Source organism: Crassostrea angulata, chromosome 2 (genome assembly GCF_025612915.1).
Source record: "Crassostrea angulata isolate pt1a10 chromosome 2, ASM2561291v2, whole genome shotgun sequence".
NCBI lineage: Eukaryota > Metazoa > Mollusca > Bivalvia > Ostreida > Ostreidae > Magallana > Magallana angulata.
The window spans coordinates 81,268,839-81,288,693 of NC_069112.1; the positions used below are offsets into that span (position 1 = coordinate 81,268,839).

The 19,855-nt window shown below is 39.2% G+C and overlaps 4 protein-coding genes across 4 annotated transcripts; all 4 read left to right on the forward strand.

Moving 5' to 3' along the window:
• The first annotated feature begins 1,074 nt into the window (after positions 1–1,074).
• LOC128174900 (titin-like) lies at positions 1,075–5,617 on the forward strand. The gene is made up of 4 exons (XM_052840325.1): positions 1,075–2,265; positions 3,666–4,157; positions 4,584–4,638; positions 4,782–5,617. The coding sequence occupies exons 1-4, from the start codon at positions 1,075–1,077 to the stop codon at positions 5,615–5,617; spliced, it is 2,574 nt and encodes an 857-aa protein (XP_052696285.1).
• A 4,698-nt stretch (positions 5,618–10,315) lies between these two features.
• LOC128174901 (uncharacterized protein F54H12.2-like) lies at positions 10,316–10,942 on the forward strand. Its single transcript, XM_052840326.1, has one exon. The coding sequence runs from the start codon at positions 10,316–10,318 to the stop codon at positions 10,940–10,942; it is 627 nt and encodes a 208-aa protein (XP_052696286.1).
• An 83-nt stretch (positions 10,943–11,025) lies between these two features.
• LOC128174902 (uncharacterized protein F54H12.2-like) lies at positions 11,026–11,697 on the forward strand. Its single transcript, XM_052840327.1, has one exon. It carries the CDS (start codon positions 11,026–11,028, stop codon positions 11,695–11,697), a length of 672 nt encoding a protein of 223 aa, XP_052696287.1.
• Positions 11,698–17,678: 5,981 nt separating this feature from the next.
• Positions 17,679–19,436, forward strand: LOC128173738 (golgin subfamily A member 6-like protein 2). Its single transcript, XM_052839395.1, has one exon. The coding sequence runs from the start codon at positions 17,718–17,720 to the stop codon at positions 19,434–19,436; it is 1,719 nt and encodes a 572-aa protein (XP_052695355.1). The 5' UTR covers positions 17,679–17,717.
• Positions 19,437–19,855: the final 419 nt, after the last annotated feature.

Consider the following 19,855-nt stretch of genomic DNA (forward strand, 5'->3'; position numbering starts at 1 on the left):
GCTTCATTTTCCTTTGAAGGGTATTTGTTGGTGACGAAATGGAACGCGTTGGCGACCGGGGAGAAACGACAGAGATTGAAACAGATCGTGGAGATGAGCAAACAAATCGACAACCTGAGATGGCTTCAGAAAGTACTGATAATGATTGCGGAAAACGCGAATCCCGGAAGATTGCCGACGATTTATTGGTTTGCGGAGGGAGCCAAACCAGGGTTGCTGCTGAAATTAACCGGGGTGACTCTAAAAGAATATCAGGAATGGAATTGTATGAAGAGAATGTTTACCCGAAAAGGACGAGAATGTTCTCACATAATTCGACAGATCGATCAAATGAAAATTGCGGCTTTAGAGTTTGCCTACATGAAACTAAAGAGAAATCTGGACATGCCTCAATGTTTGATTGTAGAGGACGACAGCGAGGACGCTCAGCCCATGGACGAAGAAGCCATTGTCCCGGACGTGGATGTGTTAAAACAAGAAACCCAAGAAACCCAATAAAAAAAGTAAGATTTGATCCTGAATTGAAAATTTACGAAGTTCCTAACGAGGATCGGACGAGCGAATGGATGACCGCTGCAGTAGACCGGATTCGATTTGAACGGCGTATTGAAGAGATGAGCCATCTCCTTGATCCGCTTTTAAGAAAACGCTATGAATTGTATACCTGGTTTTGGCGTACTCCTTACAACGGTTACGAACTTTTTAGTGTGCCTGGACATTTGATTAAAAAAATTGAAGTTGATTTAATATGTTTTGTGTTCTGAGTTAAAATGTGTTTTTTATTTGAGTTATTATGTTAATAAAAATTGATTTACCAAAAAAATTTTTTCTATGGTGTATCTTGAGTGCAAAAGAGTTAAAACCAATGATATGACGTCATAGCCACAGCGCGTGCTGAAACTGTCGATTTCAAGGTACTTGAACTATTGTGAACTCTGATTTCCTAGACAACTGTCATTTAGTTGGGTTGAAACTCCGCCCTTTTGTTAAGCTCCGCCTTCTTATCGTAAATAGTGGCGTTTTCTATCCCCGCACTTCACTAGTTACCTAGTATTTGCAGCTATCACTTAAAAGATGTCATCATTTGTTCCTGTTAGCGTCAGCTATCCCCCCTTGTTCAGTCGCCAAGTATTGGAACTTTGGGATTACGTATGGGATGCCCAGCAACAATCATATGAGAGAGTAAGTTTTCGCCCTCTCCATATGTTTGAGAGAGACGACAACCCCGTGGATAATGTTGAGGAGGGCGAGTTTTTACCCCCTAGACCAATCCTACTTCGAGAACTGCAACCCAGTGTTCAAAGAAGAATGGAGAGGCCCCCTACAAGACCGCCGCCGCCGCCGCCAGGAGTGCCCCCTACAAGACCGCCGCCGCCGCCGCCAGGAGTGCCCCCTACAAGACCGCCGCCGCCAGGAGTCAGCGTAACCAGTCCCAGACAAGTATCCAGCGGAACTAGTCCCAGACAAGTAGCCAGTCCCAGACAAGTATCCAGCGGAACTAGTCCCAGACAAGTAGCCAGTCCCAGACCAGGTCCCATTTTGAGTAGTCCTGTGAGTCCAACGGTAGCCGAGTCCCCGGCCAGTCCTGATAGTTCTGAACCTTACTCACCCACTGACACCCCCACCAAGAGGACTACACCATCTCCCCGTCCTCATTCACCTGATCGACTGGAGTGTGAGCGGTCATTTTTCGTGGCGAGACAAGACCACCAATTTGCCTTGCCCTCCAGCTGTCCGAATAATCAACCACCCAGACCACCGGTGCCAGCATTCTCAGCGAGCAATCCACCCCTTCAGCCAGCTCCGGAGCCCCACCGCGCTCGAGTCAGGAGCAGGAGGAGAGCGCCATCCCCACCCAGACCCGTGGGACGGGGAAGAGGAGCCCCCTATGCCAGACCCTCTATACCATCAGAGGACTCCGCTTTTGGGAGACCGTCTTTACCGTTTGGGCGAGCCAGAAGTCTCTTCTCAGACTTTATTCCCAATATCCAGTCTCCTCCCTCTCCGCCGCCCATGGTACAGACCTTTCCGGGACCTTCGAGGACCCCGTCACCGCCACTTCCTGGACCTTCAAGATCTCCATCCCCTGACCTTCTGATGGAACTTTACCAGCACAGCCGCCACCCAGAGGACCACAGAAGTCACTTAACGATAACGCCTAGCTGGAGCAGAAAAGCCCCCAAGGAAGATAGAGGAGAATGCATTATTTGTTACGGGGAGGACGAACATCTCCAGATACAGTGTCAGAATTGTCAGACAATGAAGGTGTGTTGTGTGTGTGTGGTTGGTGTATACCAATCTATCAACCCCTGCCCCGTTTGTCGATTCCGGGGGGAATATTAGAGGCAGTCCAGCAGCTCCATCACCAGTCCCAGGCAGCTTGAAGGCTATAACATCTAGCCTAAAAACCAAACGGCCCTTTTCAGGGCCACCCATATTTTTCGAAAAGATGCTATCTAGTACAATGCAGTAGAAATAAAATATGAAATAAAATATGAAACACCAGTCACATTTCCCTCATACCCAATCATGTATTCTTACGATTCACTCTCTCCTTTTCAATTGAAACACGAATTTACTATGGTGGTAGCGGGTCCTTCAAAATCGGGGAAAACAGAATTTGTAAAAAACTTAATATTAAATAAACATTGGATCTCCCCTCCCCCAGACAGAATAGTTTGGTGTTATCGAGAATGGCAACCGGCCTATGAAAGTTTAAAAGATCAAGTTAAGTTTATTCGCGATATACCAGAAAACGACGAGGAATTAGTGAGTGATTTTAGCCTACGCCACCTTTTAATTTTTGATGATATGATGGGAGGGAAAGCCATCGAATCTATTGTCGATTGGTTTACTCGCAAAGCTCATCACCGTAACACCAGTGTGATTTACATTACTCAAAATGTATTTGATCGAGCCGTTCAACACCGGACGATTAGTTTGAATACTCATTACATGGTGTTGTTTAAAAATCCCAGAGACAAATCTCAAATCACGGTTTTGAGTCGACAAATAGATATGCCTAATTTAATGTCAGCTTATTTAGATGCTACTCGCATCCCTCACGGATATCTGTTAGTAGATTTGAGTTCACAGACTCCCGATGAATTGAGATTGAGAAGTCAAATGTTTGAGAATTTAGTGGTGTACATGCCAAGAGAAATATAAATAAAAGGTGACGTACGATTTATATCATTTTGACTTGGAACACCATGGCAGGACAAAAGAAAATTTTGAGACTCCTGAAACTTTTGCAGGGAGAAAAAGATCCAGAAAAGAGACAAGAGATCATCGAGTTAAGTCGTAAGACTTTATTGAAATGGTTTTTGATTGGGGCTAAGAATTTGCTGAAAGGGACTATTCCTATCGATAAGCAAACTCAACGTTTTATCGATAAACATCGAGAAGATTTGAGCGTCATTGCTAATAAACATGTCAATGATGATAATAGATTAAAAGCGATTTTGAAACGAGGAGGTGCTGGATTTTTAGGTGGGGTGATCATTCGTCACTTGTTGAAATGGAATCTGGGTAAAGAGAGAATTGCTAAACCTAGAAAGAGTAAAGCAAAGAGTAAATCAAAGAAGAAAATAACTCAGAAATTAAATATAAAAGATTTTGTAAAAACTCCTCCTCTGAGAAAAGACTTACCTGATTGGATTCAGGAGCAAGTAGATTTACATCGACAAGGTCAAACAGATCAAGCCCCACCTCAACCCCCTAACATGGATAAGATAACTAGAACTCCTGGGGGTAAGATGCAATTGATGGTTAGATTGCCTTATCAGAACCCCACCCCTGGAAGCCCTGCAAGTCTTGTAACCCCTAGTGTATCTTATCAAGATGAAAATTTAGATGCTACTCTCCCCTACATGGACGATAAAGCCGTTCAGATAATGGATAGGGCTATGACAGGACCCATAGGAGCTGCTAGAACCAGTGACAATATATTGACGTCTACCCCCGTAAGATCTTCTCCGTCACCCTCAGTATTTGATCACATTCTTCCTTTCTCCCCTTTAACGGGACCTGTATCTCCTGAAGTGCCTGTTGCCTCTACCCCTAAGCGTAGACCCTCTCTGAAATTAAAGAAGAAAGCCAAAGATCCTTTTGCGGGGTTAAAAAAACCATGGGAGAAAGTTTATGATCCTGATCCGGTGAATAAAGGATTGAAAGGTTTAAAATATTTTTGCCCTCACGATGGTGTTGGATTCCGATTGAAAGAAAATTACGATCGTCATATGGCTACTGCTCATCTTCCTTCTATCAGTACCTTTTTGAATAGATAAAAAAAAAAATTCCCTATAAAAGACGTTTAAAAAAGAGATTTTTATCAGTTTTTCATCATGGCTTCAGATAATAAGAAGAAGACCAAGAAAGCAGTTAAAAAAGCAGTTAAAAATAATTCTTGTGAATGCCGGTTGAGACCTCACATGCCTATGTTTCAAGTCTTAGTGTCTCCTGAAACCTCAGAGAAATTAAGAAATGAAGTGTTAAAAAATTGCAGTGGTGATTGCATTCATAAAATTTGTGAGGTTGTTTATAACCTATTAAAAGGTAACATTCCTTTGTCCCCTTCTCAGAAGCAAGAACTCTCTACTAAGAAGCACATCTTGAGAAAACTAGTCAAACCTCAGAGTAATAAAAAAAGAAGACAATTGTTGGTGAAACAAAAAGGAGGGTCTCTTCTTAATTTAGTTTTAAGGAAAATTCTAGAATTTGTACCAAAATGAGTCGTAAAATGGTATTAATTCCCGAGAGTATGTTATTGGAATTAAAAGGTAAATTACCTAAATCTCCCGAATTTAATGCTGCTATTGGGTTAGGACAACAATTAGATCAGATTGAATCGAGAACAGATTTGACCCCTGAAGAAAAAGCAGCTCTGTATGGGCAACAATTATACCGGTATCGAAATTATTTAGCTCAAGCTCGTATTCAACAAAATCCTCTTGCTGCTGTCGCTGCTGCCGCTGCTGCTACCCCTTCCCCTACTGCTGCTGATGGTGCCCCTGCTGCTGATGGTGCTGCTGCCCCCGATGATGCTACTCCTGCTGTTGCTGTTCCTAAAACCAGGGAAATGGATTCGCAAGTAATCAGAAGTGTTTCTAGTAAAATGCAAAGAAAAGCAGGGCTTCTTTTAGATCACCTTAAAAAATCTAATGTCATACAATGGAACGACGATGGAGAAATTAGTTATCGAGGAGAACCCATCCCTGGTTCTAATATCGTAGATTTAGTTACCAATACAATGAAAACTAAATCTAGTGCTAGGTTACCTCCACTGCCAGGTTCTAATGAATTTGCTCAAGCTTTGAAAGAAACCAAAGTCCCTAGAGAATATGTGGTAAATCCTAACGTTATAAAAGCTATGGAAAGACCGGGAAAAATCAGTACCCCTATAACACCTAGAGCCCTTGCTCCCCTAAAAGAATATGATGATGAGGATGATGATACTGGATTTCACGATGCCTCTAGTATTACCCCTAGTAGTACTTTTATGACTCCTAAAAGAAAGAAAAAAGGTGACATCTTAGACTACGTTTTTTCTCCCTCTGAACCCTCTGGTATAGGAAGACAAAGAAAAGCTCTTAGATGGGACGTCTTAAGAAAATAAAAAAAGAAGAGAAAAAAGAAAAGAATATAGACTCTGTGTTAGAAAATATTTATTATGATCCTAAAACAGGGTATGGCGGAGTACAGTCATTATATCGCCAATTACGGAGCAAAGGCTATTCTATTTCTTTATCTGAAATTAGAAAATGGCTCAAAGAACAAGAAGCTTATACTCTGCATAAACCCATAAAAAGAAAATTTATTAGAGGACAAACGAGAGTGACCGGTATCGACGAACAATGGCAATTAGATTTAGCGGATGTCTCTCAATTAAAAAAAGACAATGACGGTTATACTTTTTTACTGTGTGCTATTGATGTGTTATCTAAATATGCCTGGGTAGTACCCATAAAACAGAAATCGGGAAAAGAAATGATTCGGGGATTAAAGGAAATTATTAAACAAGACGGCAGACAACCTCTTCGCATTCAATCAGATCAAGGACGGGAATTTACCAACAAGGAATTTATAAGTGCTTTTAAATCCATTCATTTTTTTACTACCCGAAATGCAGAAACTAAAGCCAGTATCGTAGAACGATTTCAACGTACTCTGAAAGGAAGAATGTGGCGGTATTTCACTCGTCAAAAAACTCGACGTTATGTGGATATTTTACCCGATTTAGTATATGCTTATAATCACAGTTACCATCGAAGTATCAAGAGAGCTCCTGCTGAGGTCAATTCCTCCAATGTGTTAGAAGTGTGGAAAACATTGTACGATAAGAAAATAAGTCTTAAAAAACCTAAGTTTAAAGACGGAGATCGAGTGAGAATCAGTAAAGCTAAACGTACCTTTGAAAAAGGTTATTTACCGAATTGGACTCGAGAGATATTTAAAGTATCTCGTTTAATCCAGGAATCTGTACCTTATAGATATAAGGTAAAAGATTTTAGCGGAGAAGAATTAGAAGGCACTTTTTACGAATCTGAATTACAGAAAGTGACTAAAAAAGACGAAGTCTATGAAGTGGATGAAATTTTAGGCTATAAAAAGGGACGGGTTGGAAAAAAATCCATTTCTCTTGTCAAAGTGAGTTGGAAGGGATATCCTTCCAGTTTTGATTCATGGATACCCCAATCGGATCTCATTCTTCCAAAATAGAACATTGGAAACTATGCTGTGGAAAAATACCTAGAGCTGAAATTATCTTTTTTGCTCAATTATTGATTTGTATTACTTTAATTATTGCCTCTATTGCAATGTTAGCCTTACACGATACGAATCGAGATTTCTGGATGGTTATTCTTAGCTCGGTCATGGGGTACATTATGCCCAGTCCCAGCCCTCCCAAGTCTAAACATGATCTACCATAACAATAACAACAAACAACACCTGACACCTGGGGGTCCCTTATTGACGTCATTTAACCTTGAAAAAACCTCCATATAAAGAACACTCTGAGCTGTTATCGGCATACTGACCAAAATGAGTCGAAGATATCAATATCGTTGGAAAATTGAATGTGCCTACCACGGAAGAACAGACAAGAAGCCTTCTCACAAGGGAGAATGGCTACCTTCCAAGACCGCCTGTTACAAAGATTTTTTAAAGGAGCGTGATTTAATGGGAGAGCATGATCAGGCTTATTTGTACAAGAGAGTCGTATTGCCTAAACACTTTCTGGTCTTTGGAAAAACCCAGTATAACCAGTACAAGTACAAAATAAAAGCAGCCTTTTACCGTCAGGACCCAATGTGGACCATGTACGAATCGAAATGGGGAAACCGACTGGGGAAAACTTTAATGGAATTGAAAAAATTTAGAAGAGCTGGATACTCTTATGTGGATTGTTGTGACCCTGTCGAGTACCTGTATATGAGAAAACCTTTTCCCCTTGAAAATCTTCCTCCCTTTGAACCCGCAGTCCAAAAAGAAGAAAAGAATTTTCCCGAGATTGATGAAAAAGCCGCCCAGAAAATGGAGAGGGTCATGGAAGAGAAAAATGAAGACATGGAGACGAAGTGAATGTTAAAAAAACTTTCTCATGTTTAAAAAAACTTTTTTTCTGAATTTGTGTTGTATGTTTGAATTAAAATTTGTTCATATATAAATAAACTTGTAATTTTATTTTTTTATTCATTTTGAATTGATCATGGATGCAGGAGAAGGTTTTTTCATGACTTTACCCAGTGATGGGTCCTATAAAACATTTCCAGAAAATACTCTGGCCCAATTTAAAACGTTATTACCTCAAACCGTAGATTTAACGGATGGTGAATGGGAAGTGGGTCTCACTGAAGTTCAATATCCCAGTAGTATTGAAAACATTTCAGAAAGCGAGGCCTATATAGATGTACTCTTTGAAAACAAATATGAAAACATGATAGATAATCCAGACCAAGGCAAAACTGAGCGATTTAGAGATGAACAATTAAAGGCTGTAAATCTGAAAAATATCTTACCTATGACCGCCTGGAAGGACTCTTTTTATAATAATAATTTTAAGAAAAGCGATGCTAATAAAAAAATCCCACCCGAGGATACGAAAATGACCATTCATAGAATTTTTTTTAAAAGTGGAGAGTATGCTAATGTTGACGAACTGATTAATGAAATCAATCTGGGTCTGCAACGAACGTTTAGAAGACTGTGGATACAGTGTGGTGGCGGTGTTCCACAACAAAGATTGACAAAAGATCAGCTATTAAATTTAAGTGCAGACGAGGCAAGAAAAGCATTAGCTAAACAAACAGAAAAAATAGAAGAGAGAATACTATCTAACAATAATCTGCAGTTGTTTCACGACAAGACTTTTGACCGATTAGAGTATCATATCAATGGAAGGAAATTACGTGAAGAATGCCTTTTTGCCATTCGTTTTCCTATCTCCTTAGCTTATAAATTTGGATTTGATGATGCTGCTCTTTTTCTTGAAAGTAACCATGACGTTGGCAAATTTATTGCTTTAGCTACAATGTACAATCATGCTGATGGAAAGAAAGATGCAGAGTTAGGGGCTGGTCATACCAAATGGATCAACGTGGCTTATCATCCTCGTTACAGCCTTGACTTATCAGTAAACCTGAAACAATTATTCATTTACTGCGACATCGTAGAACCCCAGATCGTAGGATCTAATCAATTAAAATTGCTGAGAGTGGTCCCCATCAACGCAAGTTACCCCCCAAGTTGGGATCAATACCAATTTACGTGGGAACCCAGAAGAGTAGAATATTTGAAATTGAGTAAGAAACATTTTGACATGATTGACATTCAGATCAGAACTCCTTTAGGAGCCGTATTTCCTTTTTTAAGTGGAAGAACGGTGATAAAACTTCATTTTAAAAAAGTCTTTTAAACATTGAGCTGTGGATTCTGATTGTTACTCTAACGATATCGACAATTTTGATATTTAGTTGGTGTATTGAATGTATCAGACGATATTGAGAGTATATAAATAGAGAGTTATTTATAATTTGACCTCATTATCAATCAACATGGCCTATAGACATAGACGAAGAAGAAGGGGTCAGAAAGGAGGATTTGTACAATTACTACCAGCTCTAATGAGTGCTCTTGCCCCCACGGTAGCAGGAATGGCACTTTCTAGAATTTCTTCTAGATTACTCCCTCAACGAGGGAGAGGAAGAAGAATAGTAGCAAGAAGATACAGATATAGAAACAGACCCTAATTCAAAAATGATATAAAAAGAGAAATCACTAAGTATATTTTTCAGTCTTGATGGATGTTTATAGCGGATTATTACACCAAAGAGGTCACGGAGGCTTAGGTACTCTCCTTAAATTAGGAGGGTCCGTAGCGGCCAGTGCCTTAGCACCTCTCGTCGGAGATTTTGTTGGGGGTTTGATAAGAAAGAAAAAAAACAAACAAACGGGACAAGGTTTTGTGACTGATGCCCTAAAACAAGGTTTTAACGTCAGTAAAAATGCTTTTTTACATGGGGCAGCCATTAGAGATGCCCTAACTCAAGGCCTGAACACCAGTAAAAATACCATTTTACATAATTTAAGAGTCAGGAGTAGTAATAGACTTAAAAATATTGCTGTTCCTTTAGCCGATAGTCTTCTAAGACAAAAGCTTCCCCTTATGGGATCTCCTATCATAGGTTCAGTGCTTAGTGGTAAAGTGATACCAATGATAAAAAATAAGCTAGCCTCAGCTATTGAACGAAAAGTTAATCTCTTAATGCCAAATCAATGGGGTAGTGGGACAAGAAGAAGAAGAAAAAGAAGAAAACAAAGAGGCGAAGGAGTAGTCAGTGACCTCGTCAAAGGAGGAATGAAACAACTCCCTAAATTAATTAAAAAGGGAACCCGATCGCTATTAAGAAGAGGAATTAAAAAAGGAATAAAAAAAGGAATTGAAAGAGGGGCTAAAAAAATCATTAAAGAAGGAACTAAACAAGCGATACAGACTGCTGCTAAAACAGGCATAGATGTCCTGAAAGGAAAAAATATAAAAGAAGCGGGTGTTGCCCGAGCCATAGAAGGCATTCAAAAAGCAGAAAAAATTTTAGAGAAAACAATTCTAGCGAAAGGAGGCCCTACTAAAAAAAGAAAAAGAACAATAAAAGTGGGAACAGGTAAAAAAGCAAGACTCATGGATATTTTTGACTGACCAATTCCCTATAAAAAGAGAGTCAGACCCCTCACCCTAGACAGTCGAGTACCTTAATTCAAAAGTCACACACACACACTTTTTTAAGCTTCAAAAATGATGCACAGAGAGTCATGCATGTGTGGGATGGACAATTTAGAATTGTTCCAGGTTCCCCCCACCAACATAGCCTTGGAAGAATCGAAATGGATGGAATATTATCCCATTTCCAGTACCCTCGATTCCGACACAGCTCCCACTGAATTCGATATTCAGGGGCAGGGAGACGAATACATAGATCTCTCACAGACTTATTTACAAATAGTTTGTAAATTCACGAAAGCCGATGGCACTAATTTAGAGGGATTAGCGGGAAAATCCACTCCCGTGAATAACATCATACATTCTTTGTTCTCAGAAATCGATCTCACTCTGAATGGTAAAATCGTTACCCCAGGAACAGATACCTATCCTTACAAAGCCTATTTAGAGAAATTACTTTCTTACAGACCCGAAACCTTAGACTCTCAAATGTTTGCTTGCAGTCTGTGGGAAAAAGACACGGCAGGACATATGGATGATTGTAATACAGCGACTGCAACTCTATGTAAATCAGAATATACTGTGGCTAGTGACAAAATCACCATAACTCCTGCAAATATGGCACTGTCCTACCCAGCAGGTTCTCAAAACGACGGGTTGAGAAAGCGCCACAATGTCGTCGACAACAGCAAAAAGATTACTTTAATCGATGTCTGTATCTAGATCTCTTTCAACAGGACAAATTCATTCCCAACGGAGTAGATATTCGTTTGAGATTTAACCGAACAAAGTCTGATTTTTACATGATGACTAATGCAGGGAGTACAGGAAAAATAAAACTTCTGAACGTGTTACTGTGGGTCAGAAAAGTCAGACCTACTGCAGCCGTGTTGAATACTGTCAACGAGAGGTTGAACGTAGAAACGGCCAAGTATCCCCTAAGACGGGTAGACGTTAAAACGTTCACCATTCCTACAGGAACCCAATCCAAAATCAGCGATCATCTGTTTCAAGGGCAAATGCCAAAACGAATCGTTTTGGGTCTGGTAGGTAATGACGCTTTCAATGGCACTACCAACAAAAACCCGTTCAATTTCAAAAACTGCAAAGTCAAAAGATTAGATGTCACCATCAACGGAGAAACCATCAGTACCCGACCCTTTGAGCCGGATTTCGAGAACGACTTGTATCTCAGATCTTACTTGAGCCTGTATCAAGGACTGGGAAAATTCGGTGCCGATTGGGCCCCAGGAATTAGTTTCGACGAGTATAAAGACGGCTACACCTTGTGGTGTATAGATTTCACCAAAGATCAGGAGGCACAGCTAGACAAGTTTCATCTGATTGAAACAGGAAATTTGAGAATCGAAATTCAATTTGCAGAAAACACGCAAGAAACTCTGAATTGTTTAGTCTACGCTGAATTTGATAACGTGCTAGAAATCAACAAACAAAGAGAAGTCAGCACTGATTATTAATGGATACCTATCAATTGAAAAAAGTCTTAAAGGCAGATTTAGGATCTTCTTTTGCAGGTGTCTATGCCCTAGATATCATTCCTAAACATTTAAATTTTAAAGAAAAAGCCATGGTCATAAACACAGATCCTCAAGATCAACCGGGAGCTCATTGGGTGTGTTTATATTTAGACGGAGATACGATCGAATATTTCGATTCTTATGGATTTCCCCCCTTGTATAAGGAAATTCAAGAATTTATTGAAAGAAACAGTCATCACATGATATATAATGGAAGGCGTTATCAAGATTTTACAAGTAAAGTGTGCGGGGAATATTGTGTCTATTTTTTACATCATCGTCATAGAAGAGGCCGTAAAGTATTAAAACAATTATTTCCTAAACACTGGACACCAAAACAAACAGATCGCTACGTGAGACAATGGTTCAATGAAAACTATAAAAAACCTAAAACGCACAAAGGTCAATGCTGTAAGAGTTACGATCAGACTTGGCAAGAGAGGGCACCTAGTTCAGCTCGTGAATGAAACACCTGGCTGTGACACGTCACGTAGTCCGGTACCGAGAAACAAACTACTTTCGTTATTGAGAGGATATAAAAAGACAGCTCAAATCATTATTCGTCACAATTTTCATGGGGAAGTGCCACAGTAAAGTAAAACGCAACAATAAAATGGAAGAGATAAGAGCTGTAATCGCGGTACCCTTAGCGGACGGCGGTGTTGGATACCTGATGCCAAAAGTCGAATGTTCTCCCTCAATATTTGAACCGATGGAAGTAGAGAAGATGGAACCAGAGAAACTTTATTTGATAAAAAAGGAGGAAGAAAAAGAGAAAGAAGGAGAGAAGGAAGAAGAAGAAGAAGAGAAGGAGGAAGAAAAGAAAGGAGAAGAAAGAGAGAAAGAAGAAGAGAGAGAGAAAGAAGAAGAAACAGATGAGGAGGAAATAGAAGAAGAAGGAAAAGAGGCGGAGACAGAAATTTTCCTGGTGGAGAAAATGGAGGAGGGAACTGATCAAACCCCCATAGAAGAGATCGCATCCGATTTCCAAGAAATATTAAATGATCTCAATACTGCTAATGCTACTGAAGAGGACGGTGACTGGGTCGAGATGCAAGCTATGGGAGAAGAAATCAACACGGACAAATTGGTAGAGAACATGAGTCAACAGGAGCTGGAGGAAATCGAGGGAGCCAAAGCAGACAAAATAAGCGGGGTTTACAAAATTTGTACGGATTACGGGAAAGCCAAAGAAGAATTGACGGGATTATGGCTGAATTGCGAAACATACAGCAAAATGGTCAACCGTTTGGGAGGAGAGAAAAGAAAAAGAGAAGAGGAAAAACAAGAAGAAGAAAGAAGTAGGAAAAAACTACGAAATGCTAAAAGACAATTACTCTACCAGTCTTACCTGAAAATGAAAATGCTTGGGAACAACGAGGAACTCCTGAAACTGCTCCAAGTCTGCAGAGTCATGGAAAGAATTAAAAATATGTGAAATCCGTGTGAAATCCGTGTGAAAAAAATCAATCTGTGTATATATGTGAAGTTTTTTTGGATTCTTTAATCATTAATGGTAAATATGTTTTTTTTCTCATTACTAAATGTCTTTCAAAAATCATGTAAATATGTTGTATGTTTGTTTGCTGAGTTTTCCAATTAAAAGTTTTTTTGCATTTGAAATCCATTGTTTATTATTTTATCATATATAAAGAGGACTCTGGTCCTAAGAAAAAAACAAGAGGTGATATTTTTTCATATATTTTATTCGAACAAACAAGTTTAATAACCAAAAGGAAGAGTCTTAAAATCATCAATGATCTGCCGTTTATCATATACAATTTGATATTTCTTAGTAAAATGTTTGGTCAATAATTCATGTCTCTTGGTTCTCTGGATTTTATGAGGATAAGTGACCGTCACTTCATCCAATTCTTTAAAAATCATTTTCTCTAAAGCCTTCATGGTTACGATTTGAGAAGCTCGATGATTCAAAGTAAGGCCTTTGACTTTTTGCACGCTTTTTCCAGTATCTGTTTCAAACGCATAATTCTTAGGGCCACCAGACATGAATTTGGTAATATGACCTCCCTCCAATTCGTCGGTCCATCCTCCTAAACTATTGACTATAGTAGGATTATACAAGCCTTCTACGTGTTGATAAATAATACTGTCGGTATCGAAATAAAGAACCCGATCTCCTAATTTTTCTAAGGTGTCGTATAAATGTAAACGAGCATGAGCAGTAGTAAAAGCAGCTAACACCACGTGTCCAAAGGGGCAGTCTTCGATGAAATCTTGTTTTTCCAGATAATTAATTAAAATCAAATCTCGTTCGGGTTGTTCTAAGTTGTTTAATAACTCAACTCCTTTGATTTCAAGAGTGCTGTCCTGTAACATTCTCGTCAATTGTTCTTCTTCTTTCAAATATTCAATTTTAGGTAATTGAAGGCGCTGAGCAAATTTTCCCCACAAGCAATTCAAAAATAACTTGGCAATAGTTCGTTTCACGGGATTTTTCTCGATTTCTATAGGGTTCAACATCAATTTCTCTCGATCAAATATGTCGCGGATGTAAGCTACCCGTTGTTCCTCGGTCTCGCAATCGGGGGGATATCCAGAGGCTTCCTGTTTGATTTTCAAAAACGTGTCAATGTAACTGCGAAAGAGATCCTGACTTTTTTCTGGAAAATGCCATACTTCGTAAATTTTCTTTAACTGGTATCCGCATTCTAAGGCTTTTTGAAGTTCGCTAGTCACCCAAGTTCCGGTGATACAGCGTTCAGAATCTGTATGCTGACAGCGATACTGAGGATCTTGACAAAGTTTTTGGGCACAAGTACGACATAAGGGAAACAATAATTTTCCTCCGGTACGATAGGGTAAAACGGGATGATAGAGACCCCGAGGGGGTAAAACCTGACATTGAATCAACCCGAAATAATTAGAAATCTCCTCAAAATTCTCCGTGATGATTTCTGGATGACCCATGGGAAAAGGTCTATGTTTCAAAACAAAAGGATATAAAGAACAAACGTCTACATATCTCATGTCTCCCTCGGTACAAAATAAACGCGTGGCATTGGTGCGCCCCCCATACAAAGCTTCCCTAGGATTCAAAGGATCTTGAAAATTTAAATTGCCCACAAACTCTTGCAATTCACAATTATTTTTCATTTCCAAATCAAAATCGTGTTCCCAAATAGAAACTACTTTATACCCCTGTTCTCTCAAATGATGTTCTCTAATTAAAGTCTGTTCGTACAACGTCCCGTAAGTACAATCGACTCGATGAGGATGATTTTCATTCTCTAAATCAGAATGACATTGAGGGCAACCGTGCCAGTAACATCCATGAAATTCGTACACAGTATTCGATTCTGGATCGTACCCGTCTACGGTATAGGGCCCTAAATTTATTTCTCCCCCATTTTTAGCATGATAAATCCTCCGCCCGTCTCGACTCATCCAAGCTAACCATCGACAAGCTTTCATTGAAAATTGTCGGGCTGGGTCGTATCCCAAATTCGGTATGATGGCAATACTGTCTTCCGGCATGAATCCTCTTCGATAGGCTAAATTAGCAGTACTGGCAAAAGTAATGGCTTCTTGAAAAGGATTGACTTGTACCAAACTCTGTATGGTCTTTCTAAATTGAGCGCAACATCGTTGTAAAATGTCTACGTCAGAGATACAGTAATCTACGAATTCTTTTTGAAAATCAAACAATTTGCCTTCTTGTTGCCGATACCAATCATAAAACGCTTTTCGTCCAGAACAAGTCATGTCGTCAGGATTGTAATAAGAAGCGGGGGGATAGGGACCCACATAATTCTGATTTTGCTCCGTATTAAAAAAATGGGGAAAATATCCTTTTTTCATTTCCTCAAATCCAAAAGCCGAAGGCATTTTTGATAAAGCAAAAGGCAAATAATTATAAGAATCTATAAATTTCAAACCAAGAACTTCCATCGATAAAATCTTAGTTCCGTTCATGATCACCGAGGGAGTTATGCATGCAGTATGCACCAAATAATTCAAAATAAATTGCCCATCGTATCCCTTGAAATTGTGAGCTATGACAATGGCCCCTTCGTGCAAAAGCTGAGATTGACTTTTTTGTGTAGCGTGAGGCTGGGCCTGAAAAAGCCATTCCATGAATTGTTTCAAAGTTTCAGAACCACGAAACAAATGGCGTCGAGGGCCTAAATGTTCACAGTGAGAACAGGGCTGATCTACCTTTAAATGATCACAATACTGACACACACGATGAGCTACACATAAATTAGGGACGTGAGTTCCATTTTCTTGAGTACATTCAAAATCAAAATAAATGTACATTTGAAGTTTTTTCCCTCTCTCTTTCAGAGTAGGTTTGACTTGAACAAAACATTGGTGATCTTTCTCGACCATTTCTCTACAAATCTTACACCATTTTCCGTCCCCACATTTGTGATAAGGGAGTAACTTTTTACTCATCCATTTTTGACAGTGAGAACATCGATCCATTAAACTGCATACACTAGTTTCAGAGTTTTTACTGTAAGACTCTAAATGTCTCTGATAACAAATCTTGCTTTTAAAATACCCCTTACAATCAGAACAAACAATGCTACTCCCATCGGAAATACATGGGGTGTCCCCCAAACAAAAAGAACAAAGGTAAGGACATTTAACTCTATGATCTTCAATGTGACTATAACCTACATCGCAATAATCGCAGTAATATTGCTTTTCGCTCAATCCAGGCATAGACAAAATAGTATCGTAGTGTTCATCATTCAACAAAACATTCAAACATTTTCCATTTCCTTTTCCTTTGTAAATAGCCTCTAATTTCAGTCGAGAAGAGACCGTTTTAAATTGAAATATTTTCAATCGATATTCAGGAAGCAATACTTCTTGTAACTTGTTCCATTCCAAGGGACCGCAGGGCAAATTAGCATCACAATGAGCTTTTTTCATCAACTCTAAAGCTTCTTTTTTCTGCTGGGGGGAAAGAATATCATTCCTTTTAATACGATCCCACTGTTTTTTCCAACGGGGCAATTCCAAGGGATCCGAGGGGCGCTGGCTGTGTAACCGAGCTACAACAATAGCTCGAGGGAGACAGAGATGATCACCTACATTTTTAATTTTCAATACAGATCTTTTTCCTTTTTTAAACTTCTCTTTATTAGCATGTAGATGTCTGACTTTTTGACCTCCGCTTCCCTGAGGATATTTGACGTGAAACAATTCAAATTCAGCAGATCCGTCCGTAATAGTAAAATCTTTTTTCGATTGCTGCACTGCCTGAACTTTATTCAAAATAGTAGCTTCGTTCAAATTCTTTGATTGAGTAAATTCATACCAAATCTCAGAATCTAAAGAGGGATGGCGCAAATTCAATCTCAAATAATCGTTAGGATTACATTGCATGCGCTCTTTCACTTCTTTCAACATGTCGCTCAATAAACGTTTCACAAAACCGCTATCTGATTTCTGAGGGAAAGGTCGAAAGCTGACCGTATATACATTTTGTTTCACTTTAAATTTGCGAGATTGTCGCCCCCTGTCTAATCTAACGTTGTAAAAGTCAGAAACCACTTTTTTCTTAACAGCTTTTCTGACCGCTTTTTTTTTTCTTTAAAAGTTTTAAATTTTCATCAATCAATCGCTTTCTCTTATATCTCAACAAACGAGATTTATTCAACAAAATGCTTTCGTCTACATTCATCTCTCTCGCTTTCAAGGGAAGGATCCAAAATGAAAAAAATATTTAATAATGCTATAGTTATATTCATCAAAACATGTTTACGAACTCATATCAAGGTCGCTAGACAGCTACGTCAGAGTATTATAATCTAGGTCACACAGCTGTCTAGGTCACACAGCTGTTGTTTATGTCGCAGCTACATTGACTCAAGTCACGTACACAGAGGGTATATAACACAGCGTTTCTCTTCAGTTCCTCACACCATTGAATGGACATCCTTCAGAACCTTATCGTGGAAAAAATCAGAGAGAAATTCAGCAACATGGCAGAGGAAAAGGAAATCAAAGAAGAGCCAAAAGAAGAAGAAATGACTGAGATTGAGCCAGCCAAGAAGTTTGGATTCTCATCCTCCGAGGAAACAGAAGAAAAACCAGCATTTCTTCTAAAGCCTCCCAGAAATGATGGCGGAGAAACTTACTTAGACATACTGAAAAGAGAAAAGCAGGAAGACAAGGAATTCTACAAAATGATCGTCATCCAGGAAAAAAGAAGACTGGCTAAGAACCCTCACTTAGTGACAGGAACCTTTGGACCCGGAACGGGCACAAAATCCCTCTACGACAAAATACAAGACCTGCTCAAGGATTACTATTACCCAGAAAACGAGTTCAACAGGCTGAAATTGGACGTCATTCTAGCAGAAAAAATGAAGGAAGAGGCTGAAGCAGAACTACAACAGAAAAGAGACGTGGAAACGGAACTGCAGATCACCAAAGAAGAACTACAAAAGGCCATCAAAGAAAATCAAAAAGCCACTAAGAAAATTCAGGATTTGAAAGAAGAAGTCGCAGAGCAAGAAAAAGAAATTGAAGAGCAAGAAAAAGAAAATGACGAACAGGATAAAGAAATAGACAAACTGGAAGAAGAAGTCGAAAACCTGCAAGAAAAAATCCACAAACTAGAAAAAGCTCCTCCCCTATTCTTCTCCGAGGAAGAGTACAAAAAACTAAAAACCTTCAATTGGATAATAGAAAACGAACTAGAGAGAGCAGAAATGAAAAATACTGCACTGGAAGAAAAACTGACCGAAAAAGAAAACGAACTGCAGGAATTGAAGGACAATCTCCAAGAAAACAGAGAAATAATGAAACGCATGGAATGCGAAATGAAAACTTGGATCGACTTCGATTACGTACAAAAATCCAAGGAATTGGAGAAAAAACTAGCTGAAAAAGAAAAAGAACTCCAACAAAAGGATGACATGATAACTCGCATGGAAGCCAATTTGTTCACTTATATGGACAGCAATGCTAAAAAATTCCAAGATAAAGAAACAGTCCTGGATAAAAAAATGACAGAAAAAGAAAAAGAGCTCCAAGAATACAAAGAACATGTCAAAGAAATGGAAAATATCAACCAGAAAATGAAAGATGAAGTACAAGCCACTCCCTTATACGATACCTCAGAAGCCGCAACTTTCATCCGAGAAATTCAACAGAAAGCTGATGAACAAATCCAAAAAGCTAAAGAAAAATTGGCCCTCATGGAAGCAGAAGTCGACGCACTCAAGATGGACAACAAAGAAAACGTCAAAATATTCGCAGAAATACTGGACCAAATCCTCCCCCACATCAAGGATATGACAGAAACTTTCAACGAAGCCGACGAATGGGTGAAAGCAGCAGCCACAGGAGAAGCAAGAGAAGCATGGAGCATCTATGTCGAACCCAAAATCGCCACGGAAGAAAAATTCAAAAGTCTCAAGGAACTCTTCACCGAACATTGCAAAAAATTCTGCTTCGTCAGAAACGGAAGAACCCACAATATCAGCGGGGAAATTCAGCTGAAAAAACCACTCAACATCAAAGAACTCAACAAACTCCTGGGACCAAACATCTATCTGAACGGAGGACCGAAGGAACAAGCCACTGAAAAATGGTCCATGGCCGCGAAGTTCAACGACAATGATTATTTCTCGATCTATTTCACGGATCAAACCCTCAAAGGCGTTGACAAAGTCGAGTGTGAAATCAGAAAATGAACGTTTCCGAGTGAAAAAATTTGTTCTTTATTAACATTTTTCTCCTTTAAACACTGTATATATGTTCATTTGTTCATTTATTTGCTTTGAATTCAATAAAATTTGACTTTGTTCTGTCTATACTGCCTTTGTTTACCTTTATTCAGACGCCAGTTTGGATTTGACCTCAATAATATTCGACGCCATTTTGGATTTGACCTCACTTGACCCCCTATCTAGGCGCCTTATACTACTATTAAATAACTCTTTGCTAAAGATGGAATGCACATGTATTAGATGTTAAAAGTCAGTGGTTTTGGGGGCTGATTTAGGGCCGAAATTCGGCCCCAGTCACAATTGGAAATTTCCTAATATTTCCCTAATTTCGGACCCAAAATTCCCAATGTGTTTGACAAAAAGTTTGTGCGAGTTGTCAAAAT